Source organism: Pistacia vera, unplaced genomic scaffold (assembly GCF_008641045.1).
Source record: "Pistacia vera cultivar Batoury unplaced genomic scaffold, PisVer_v2 Contig212, whole genome shotgun sequence".
In the NCBI taxonomy this organism is placed as follows: domain Eukaryota; kingdom Viridiplantae; phylum Streptophyta; class Magnoliopsida; order Sapindales; family Anacardiaceae; genus Pistacia; species Pistacia vera.
The window spans coordinates 221,943-232,356 of NW_022196016.1; the positions used below are offsets into that span (position 1 = coordinate 221,943).

The 10,414-nt window shown below is 37.5% G+C and overlaps 2 protein-coding genes across 2 annotated transcripts; both read left to right on the forward strand.

Annotated features, from left to right (window-relative positions):
- The first annotated feature begins 168 nt into the window (after window positions 1–168).
- Window positions 169–5,188, forward strand: LOC116129636 (AUGMIN subunit 8). The gene is given in 8 exon segments (XM_031415365.1): window positions 169–411; window positions 532–1,970; window positions 2,302–2,421; window positions 2,917–3,033; window positions 3,116–3,205; window positions 3,546–3,653; window positions 4,769–4,821; window positions 4,823–5,188. Coding segments are annotated over 7 exon segments (1,842 nt in total). The 5' UTR covers window positions 169–411; window positions 532–653; the 3' UTR covers window positions 4,860–5,188.
- A 1,270-nt stretch (window positions 5,189–6,458) lies between these two features.
- Window positions 6,459–10,039, forward strand: LOC116129589 (pentatricopeptide repeat-containing protein At4g30700). Its single transcript, XM_031415305.1, has 3 exons — window positions 6,459–8,858; window positions 9,434–9,567; window positions 9,725–10,039. Exon 1 carries the CDS (start codon window positions 6,477–6,479, stop codon window positions 8,835–8,837), a length of 2,361 nt encoding a protein of 786 aa, XP_031271165.1. The 5' UTR covers window positions 6,459–6,476; the 3' UTR covers window positions 8,838–8,858; window positions 9,434–9,567; window positions 9,725–10,039.
- Window positions 10,040–10,414: the final 375 nt, after the last annotated feature.

Below are 10,414 nucleotides of genomic sequence, written 5' to 3' on the forward strand. Positions count from 1 at the left end.
TGCATTTTCTTATCCTACGCACACAACTCACGTCTTATCCTACACTACAGCCCTCAACTTCCCCAACATGAACAACAACAGTTGTTCAATTTTGATTTCCTAGTCTTCCCTTTATACTAGGGGACCCTCTGCAAAAATGCAAAATTTTTGGTGGTTGTGGGACTCTGAAATTTTAGCTTGAAATCCATAACAAATACCTCAACCGTTAATGCACGTTGTGCTTCACTCCGCAAATTTCTGTGACCCCATTGTTTGTCCCAAATGTGGTTGCTTTTGTTCATGTTTTATCTCCATTCTCTGAAAAAATCTGCCTTCTTCCAACTCCAGTTTCATGATCTAACCGTTTTGTTTATGATTCAACAACACCCTTCTCAAATTCAGCTCCTTCCAGATCTGGGTTCTTGTAAAGATGTATTCTTTTTCTTTTCTTTCTTTTTTTGTTTGCTTTATGGGTTTTTGTGGTTGTTTATTATTCTTTGCTTTTTCTGATGCCCTTCTGTAAGTATCTTACTGTTTTTGATTTCTTTGCAGAGAAAAGGATCTTCTTTGTGGGATTTATCTGGCAAAAACGAATCATTAGGGGGTTTTTGCTGAAAGGATTTGGGTTTTTTCCTCAATGTGGTTTGGTTTTGAGAGTGTTTTGTGATTGATTGATGGATGTTTGTGGATCGTTGCACAAGCAGTCGCCAACTGAGACTCCTAGACCGCCTTTGGTTCCAGCTGAAAAGAACAATGCTCTCAATTCAGTGTCGAGTCGTCGGCCGAGGATTCGAGAGGTTAGTTCAAGGTATAAATCGCCTTCTCAAACAATGCCTTCTAGTACTAGGCGTTGTCCATCTCCTAATCTTACAAGAAGTTTCTCTTCACATACTCCATCGGGCTCTAAGAGAGCCGTATCGGCTGAGCGAAAACGCCCTTCAACACCGCCCTCACCGCCTAGTCCTTCAACACCTGTTAATGAGTCATCTGTAGATAGTACACAATTGTCATCTAGAAAGTTGAGTGGTGGAGGTGGAGGTGGAGGTGGTAGACTGCCTGAAAGTTTGTGGCCCTCTACAATGAGGAGTCTTAATGTATCATTTCAGTCGGATACGATTTCTATTCCTGTAAGTAAGAAGGAAAAACCAGTTACAAATGTTGCCTTGGATCGTACTTTGAGACCGCCTTCGAATGTTGCTCATAAGCAGGGTGAAATGCATGGTCCTCTGTCTAGGAAGCCCACGCCTGAGAGAAAGAGGAGTCCTCTTAAAGGGAAGAATGCGCCTGATCAATCTGAGAATTCTAAACCAGTTGATGGTTTACAAACTAGATTGATAGATCAACATCGGTGGCCTAGTAGAATTGGTGGGAAGGTATCTGCCAATCCTTTGGCTAAAAGTGTGGATCTTGTGGATAAGATTTTTAGAAACTCATGTACATCAGGTCAGGGAATTGGGATACCTTCATTGAGGAGAAATTCTCTTGATGGTTTGAGTAGACCTTCACAGAAATCTTCTAGTGACACTGCTTCTAGATTGTTGACGTTTGATGAAGTTAGTAGATTAGGGACTGTGGCAAAGTCAGTCGATGACAGTTCACTGCGAGTATCTGGATCTTACAAGCTTACCTCTGTAAGTTTATCTGAGAGATCAACGTCAGCAGCTGCTGCAGTTAGATCACGGCCTGCCTCACCAAGTAGGACCTCAATGTTACAATCCTCTAGAGGTGTCAGTCCATCTCGGCCAAGACCATCAACTCCACCTCCAAGAGGCATCAGTCCATCTCGGATAAGGTCATCGACTACTGCTAGTCAATCCAGCAGTTCAACTTCTGTGCTCAGCTTTATTGCGGATTTTAAAAAAGGGAAAAAGAGTGCAAGCTACATAGATGATGCTCATCATTTGCGGCTGCTTTACAATAGATATTTGCAGTGGCGATTCACAAATGCCCGAGCAGAGGCTGTACTTTATATTCAAAAAATAATGGCTGAGGTACGATCCTTATCTCTGTGAAACTATCTCTCGTTTCTCTCTCAGATATTTGTTCCTTTAACTGCATCATTTAAATATCTAATGCTATAAAAGGACATTCTCAATAAAGAGATTTCCTTGGTGTTAACTTTAGTTATATATGAATGAATTACTCCTGTTGATGGTTTTGTCATTTATGGGTTACTGTCTTCATGCTGAAGATAAACTTGGGTAACCAGAGGTTGTCATAATCATTGATTTTATATATGATCAATGCTTAGCATTGATTCTTAGATAGTATTCCTTTTATAGCATCAAAACTTTTAACATACAAACTGATTTGATGGTGCAGGAAACTTTATACAACGTTTGGGACACTACTTTAAATCTGTGGGATTCAGTAATCAGTAAAAGAATTAATCTCCAGCAGCTGAATCTGGAACTTAAGTTAAATGCAGTTTTGAACGATCAAGTATGTCTTGTCTCTCATTTTGATGTCATTTTTTTTATCAGTCTCTCTTAAAAAATTGCATTGATCTATTTTTGATGATTTTTGTCGATTTGATCTGAAAAATAGGTTATGGTTTTGAATTCTCTACAGGATAGTTATAGTGATGTGCTAAAAACAAATTTATATCTTGAAAATATGTTAATGGAAACAATATTCTTAGACCTGGAGACCTCCTTATTTACACATTTAGTGGATAGAACATTTTGGTGGCCCTGTAAAATCTCATTGCCAGAGTTATTCTTGAATTCATGAGCGATTCTTTTTTATGTTAAAATAACAAATCATTGAGAAACAGTTCTTCAAACCTTAAGTCAGTTGTAAATAATAAGATGTCCCATTATTCAGCCTTTGACTAATAACAGGCTTGCATAGATTTGGAAATAATAAGTATTGTCACCGTATCAGTTCTTAATTGATGGTACCATCTAAGTGTTTGCATTTACAATGATGATTCAGATGGCTTACCTTGACGATTGGGCTTCAATTGAAAGAGATCATATTAGCTCTTTATCTGGCGTTGTGGAAGATTTGGAGGCGAGCACTTGCCGAGTTCCAATAACCGGCGGAGCAAGGGTATTTTAGATTTTTATAAGTCATTGAATTAATATCCAAAAAGAGAAATCTTGGCATCATTTTTGGATTTGTTCTTTTACAGGCAGACATTGAATCTTTAAAGGGTGCTGTTTGCTCAGCTGTTGATGTGATGCAGTCAATGGGATCCTCCATATGTTCTTTACTTGCTAGGGTGAGATATTATTGATTTTATCCAATCATATTGTGAGGATACTGTACTGTGTATTGTGGCATCCATTACATTTGGTTTAGGACAATTGTTTGAATGTTAAATACGCAATGTTTGCCTGTTTTGAAGAATTATTTTCATTTTTTTCTGTTCACCATCTTTCTGCTTTGATGAGAGCATATTTTTTTCTATGATTCAATATTTCCACCACATTTGCATTTGATCCCTTATAGGACCTACAAATTCTGATATAACCATTGGTTCATCTCACTGATAACGTTCTGTGGTTCTAGTATATAATTGGCAATGCTTGTCTCCTTTTTTGACCTTCTGTCATTTGCAGTTGGAGGGGGTGAACAGTTTGGTTTCTGAACTTGCTGTTGTAGCAGCACAAGGAAAAGCAATGCTGGATGAATGTGAAGCTCTTTTAGCTTCAACAGAAGCAATGCAGGTGAGAATTGCTTAATCATTGCAAAAAGTTTATGCTTGCTCAGAAATACTTTAGTATAATTTAATGCCATTATTCATTAAGATCTTCAATTGATGAGCAGATTTAAGTAGGAAGCTATGCAATACTCTGCGCTTATTAATGCATGCCAAAGTTGTTAAAATCACAATTAAAGTCATGCTATCTTGAGTTAACTTTTTAAAGTTGCATTTGCACTAACTTCTAAGGTGCTGTGTAGCAATTATTGCATTATATTTGTGTGTGTTACCATGTCCCTTTCAATGAGAAAATATTAGTAGAAATAAAAAAGATGATGTTACAGTTGGACTTTGCAAGAAATCTTAGAATGGCAGCAAGATGCATTTTTGGTCTTTATCATCCATGCCCACCAATTTGATGCTGAAGCTTTACAATAGTTTATAGATGTGTATCCAAGGTTGAATTTCTCCTTTAACTGACCGATTGAATGTTTTTTTGATTGCCTGACAATCATACTTTTCTTTCCCTTTATGAAAAGGCTCATTTAATATTCATGTGGGATTGAATAGACCGTTTCACATTTAGCTATGCAATGACCTGACATGCTTGAGCATCCTTGTCACTCATCGTCAGCTAGCTGGTCAGGTCTGTCCGGGCTGGGATTGTTCCAAAAGACCCTTTTAAGTGCAAAAATCCGAGCCCCAATTAGTTTATCGATTGTTTCGAGCAATACTTGTCAGGCAGTCTGTCTGTTTGTGTAGCGACCCAGTGGGGCTACTCTTAACTGCATATACTTACATAGCTGAAACTTTACCCTCATCAAATGGTGGAGAGTTGGCGTTCTTTAACTTTGATAGATGTTCAAATGGTTGGGTGGGTTCAATCAATGCAGTCTGTCAATTGCTTCATTATTCCCTGCTCATGTGCCCATTAGTCCTTTGTCATCTAGCAATTCAATTGTTCTCACATGGCATTTAAGCAGAAGTCCTTATCAAACCTCTTTTTGTTTCTTTCTCTGTCTGTATCTTTCTGCAAATTAAACCAGGACCTGTTTTTTCAAGCTCAATAGTTTACTTTCTTCTTTATCATGCACACTTCTTGGATTGTATTTGATCGCTTTCACCGTCGTCGTCGAACAGGTAGAGGAGTACAGCCTTAGGACTCATCTTATACAAAAGAAACAAGCTTTGGAGAAGGGATGACGATGAGAGCAGCCATTCATGGCCATAAAAAATAAAACTTCCATGGCCCTAACCAGCTGCTATGATGCTAACAAATTTACTTCAAGAGAGAGAGAATGCTGCTTGCTTGGGTCTCAGTAAATGTAAATTTTTTTTTACTTTGTTGGATTTTTTAATTAATTAATTTTTTCTTTTCTACGCGCGAGCAACCGGCTCCAATCTTTCTTAGGTGTAATTTTTGTACCAGGCATATGAACAGAAAATGCAAAGAAATCAAAAAAGGGTTAAAATTTCAATGTAGAAAGAAGCAAAGTTTCAGTGAGAGGAAGAAAAAGCTTATTGAATAGATTCTGTTGTATCTCTTCATTTACATTATAATACTTCATCATCATATTGTTACAGTAATCTATATTGTGTTCTTTCATTTAATATATTTGGAGGATGGTTATTGGTAATTAATATTAAATGTCAAATGTTACTCTAATATTGTTGGATCGAAATAATATTTTATATATAATAATTCAACAGTAAATATATAGTTATGGTATAATTATATTAAGACGGTCTTGACTAGAGAACTGTTGTGTATAAATAGTTATTTATTTATTTGTAAATAAGGCGTATTGAAATAATCAAAATTTCTTCAGGATTCAAGTCAAGAGATAAGCGATTCTAGAATAAAATAATCTTTTTACGATGCGGTTATCAATCAATTGTAACAATAATGATTCTACGACCATTGTCTCAAATAAAAAATTGATCATATCAATACATGAAAAATATATAATCATTTATGTTTTTGTAAATAACGGGTGTATGACCCAAAAATCACCTTGGGCCTGATAAGACCCAAGTAGATATTTTCTACTATATAGGCTCAAGGTCACGGCCCAATTCTGGTTAGACCAACATCAATATTCATGGTATGGGCCAAAACGTGCAGCCCAAATCCGACCTCTCTCCAAAATAGGCATCATTGGTAGCCCACCTAAGGCCAGGCCTTCTATACTAAGGTAATCAAGACTCTTCCTATTTGAGTTCTATCCTGATTCGCCTAAGATTTCATATCTTAGGTGAATTAGGACTCTGAGTACTAATGAAGCAAGCGAACCAGGATTTTTCCTATTCACTAAACTTCTTCCATTGTGGATTTAAAGTCCTAGATGCGTAGATCCTATAATTATTATATAAACAGGACCACTCTTCTGTTTAGGCATTCAATCTCATTACCACATATTTACACCCAAACTCCTATTCTTACGTGTTCTACACCTACGTCGTGATCCTAGTTTTCGACTTAACCTCCGATAACTCTTCATTTCCTTAGCCCTCACTAAATTGCTTCATTAAGCCTTACTGACTTGAGTGACTTAAGCTTCAGGATGTCTACGGCAGACACGACACCTGTGTTTACATAAGCTTTAAACTTATTTACTTTGTGTGCAGGTACAACAAATTGTCAATGACTTTTATCTCATAGGATTAGACTTTCTTTCCGTAACAGTAGATTTTAGCATTTACAAAGGGCAATGAAATAATCAAAATATCACGCGTGTAATGTTACTGGTAATCGGTAATACGGGGCTGCTCTTTTGATTCTATTTCCCGCCTTTTTTGTATGAATATTGAACAGACAGTTAAACTTCAAAGGAGAAAAAACTAACTTATGTCTTTTAGCTCAACGCTGCCAGGGACCAGAAACTTGTTTCTGAGTCTTCTCAAGTCGGCTAAAACCCTTTCTCAACTTACTCAAACGCACGCTCAAATCATACTCCATGGCCTTCAAAACGACCTCTCAACCATCACAAAACTCGCCCACAAACTCTGTGACTTCAACGCCCCGCTTTACGCAAAATCCCTCTTCAATTCCTTCCCAAAACCCGACCTTTTCCTCTTCAATGTCCTCATTCGTGGCTTCTCCGGCAATAAAAACCCTCAAGCTTCCATTTTGTTGTTCACCCACTTGAGAAAAACCACTAATCTTAGGCCTGATAACTTCACTTATTCGTATGCCTTGTCTGCGGCGTCTAATTTTATTGATCATTGTGTAGGTGTTTTGTTGCACGGCCAAACGATTGTTGATGGGCATACGTCTAATTTGTTTGTGGGTACTGCTTTAGTTGATTTGTATTTTAAGTTTTCGCGTGTCAAGTCAGCGCGTAAGGTGTTTGATAAAATAACTGACAAGGATACAGTTTTGTATAATTCTATGATTTCTGGGTTGGTGAAGAACGCTTGTTTTGAGGATTCTATTTGGGTTTTTGTGGATGTGTTTAGAAATGGCGGTATAAGGTTGGATTCGACTAGTTTGGCTGTTGTGCTTCCGGCTGTCGCAGAGTTGCAAGAGTTGAGACTGGGGATGGAGATTCAGTGTTTGGGTTTGAAATTGGGGTTTCATGATCATGGTTATGTGCTTACTGGGTTGGTTTCATTGTATTCGAGATGTGGTGAGATTGAGAGTGCAAAGCTGTTGTTTAGGGAGATTGATCGGCCTGATTTGATATCTTGTAATGCAATGATATCTGGGTATACTTGTAATGGTGAGACTGAAGCTTCAGTTATGCTGTTTAAAAAATTGCTGGCTTCAGGGGAGAAAGTTAATTCAAGCACGATTGTGGGGTTGATACCTGTGTTTTATCCTTTTGGCTATTTACACCTCACCGGTTGTATTCATGGGTTTTGTGTAAAAGCTGGAATTGTTTCACATTCTTCTGTATCAAGTGCTTTGCTTACTGCTTATAGTAGACTAAATGAGACTGAAGCTGCAAGGCAGCTTTTTGACGAGTCTTCAGAGAAAAGTTCAGCTTTATGGAATGCCATGATAGCTGGTTATACCCAAAATGGTTTAAAAGAGAATGCGATTTCTCTTTTCCAGGAAATGCAGAGATCGAAAGTCATTCTGAACGCTGTGACTATTACAAGTACTCTTTCTGCATGTGCTCAACTTGGAGCTCTAAATATGGGGAAATGGGTGCATGGGTTAGTGAAGAGCAATAATGTTGAGACTAATGTATTTGTGTCAACTGCTCTAATTGACATGTATGCAAAATGTGGAAGCATTATAGAGGCACGACAGTTATTTGACTTGATGCCAAAGAAGAATGAGGTGACTTGGAACGCCATGATTTCTGGATATGGCCTCCATGGACATGGCAAAGAAGCACTAAAGCTCTTTTCTGAGATGTTGCATTCTGGCATTCGGCCAGCTAGGGTTACATTTCTTTCTGTCTTGTATGCTTGTAGTCATGCTGGGTTAGTGAGAGAAGGAGATGAAATATTCAAATCCATGGTCCATGATCATGGTTTTGAGCCATTAGCTGAGCATTATGCCTGCATGGTTGACATCCTTGGTCGAGCTGGACAATTAGAGAAAGCCTTAGAATTTATAAAGGGTTTGCCAGTTGAGCCAGGCCCTGTTGTGTGGGGTGCATTGCTTGGTGCCTGCATGATTCATAAAGACACAAACCTAGCCCGTGTGGCTTCTGCAAAGCTATTTGAATTGGATCCGGAAAATGTAGGATACTATGTGTTACTGTCAAATATTTATTCAGCTGAGAGAAACTACCCACAGGCTGCATCCACAAGGCAAGTAGTTAAGAAGAGAAAGCTTGCAAAGACTCCTGGGTGCACTCTAATTGAGATTGGTAATACTCCTCATGTCTTCACGTCTGGCGACCAGCTCCATCCCCAAGCAAAAGCAATTTATGCAATGCTAGAGCAGCTGAATGGAAAGATGAAGGAGGCTGGATTTCAGACAGAGACCATCGCAGCTTTCCATGATGTGGAGGAGGAAGAGAAAGAACAAATGGTGAAGGTTCACAGTGAGAAGTTGGCCATTGTGTTTGGCCTTATCGCCACTGAACCTGGAAGTGAAATTAGAATCATTAAAAATCTCCGGGTTTGTTTAGACTGCCATTCGGCAACTAAATTTATATCCAAGATTAAGGAAAGAGTCATTGTGGTTAGAGATGCAAATAGGTTCCACCACTTTAAAGATGGAGTATGTTCTTGTGGAGACTACTGGTGAAAAAACTGTACACTGATCAAGGTATGTTGGGTAGAGCTATCATTTAATGTTTCAGTTGCATATGGTTTGTATGATTACAATAGAATCTGGACAACATCATTCTGACCTTGCCCCAGTCATTAATGGATATTCTGGAGATTATAACCAAAAGTTGATGAAATAGATTGTCATCATCTGACAAGCTCTTTAGTTTTATATCGCTGCTTGCACCCTCTGATTTGTCAATGCTTCTGGATTCTAATTAGAGAGAGAGAGAGAGAGAGAGGACATATAAAATAAGAAATCAGTTCCATGCTAAAGTTTGATTTGATTTTAAAAAGTCATTAGTAGCATAATGTCTATGGTCTGACTAGAAATCAGTTCAGGCAATGAATTATGTATAGTTGAGTTCAGGGCTAGTTGCTCAAGCCGAGAGTTTGATCTGGGGCTCTGGGAACATGCTCCTGGGAAAATGACGTTGTGGTAGTTTTTGTTAACAAGCATATATTTGTTTAGCATCGTGCCTCTTATTTTTTCAACTAACGAGTTCTGTGAATTTTGCTTTGGTTTTGGTGTTCTAAGAATCCTTCTTATTCTAAAAGTTATCCATCCTGCAGGCTACAAGGATGAACAATCCACCTGAAAGATCAATAATCCCTCCACCTATGAATGCAACTAATTCACATACTTAAGGTATTCAATAAACCAATTCTTGGCTATACTTCAGCAATAAGCATCGACGAATAACTAGGTAAGCTTTAGGTTTAGGATTTCCTGTCTGTAATTTGGTCCTAGGCTTCCTTTTTGTTTGCTGGAAAGTTGAAAGAATGCTTTTTGTGAAGTCACTGAAACCAGCTAAATTATTTTGTGTACAAGCTACGCGGTTCTAATCCATTCTTCTGATGCAGGTATGCACCATCATATATTGGTGAATCATTAAGGCAATCAAGAAAATTTGCAGGCTGAAAATGGCATAAATCAGGTGCATTTCACGTCCGAAACCATTATTGTTTCGATGCAGCTCTTTCCCTCACCAAATGGCTTGATGAACAGATGAACTACAATTCATACCAAGGGATGTTGCTCAACTGGCTGGAAATCATCCCAACAAATTTAACTTTAATTGTGTCATTGAACAGGCTCTATTTATCTTATTTTTTAGTTACATACTTAATACTCACCACCTTTTTCCTAATTGGGAATGAACTTCCACCATGTATCCATCGGAAAAGAATTTCAAATCAGATACAAATTTCTTCAATCACTCAAAAAGAGAATTCAGATATCGTCTTGCATGTTAAATTGATATATGAAAATCCCCATGAACTAAGACTAATGAATACACAATGATTATGACATTTCCAAATATTTGATGTAATAAATTAAACAAAATTGCAAAGAAAAAATATTTATAATCCTAATATTTATTATTAAATAATATTTTCTAAGAAAGACAAGAAAATTTACAATTTTTTTTCTTGGATCTTGGGAAAGAAAAATATAGGTTTCATTTTTTGTTTTGTTTTTTTTTTAAATTTAAAGGCAAAACCCTATATTTCAAAACATAAACCACTTATATAACGATAATTATTTATATT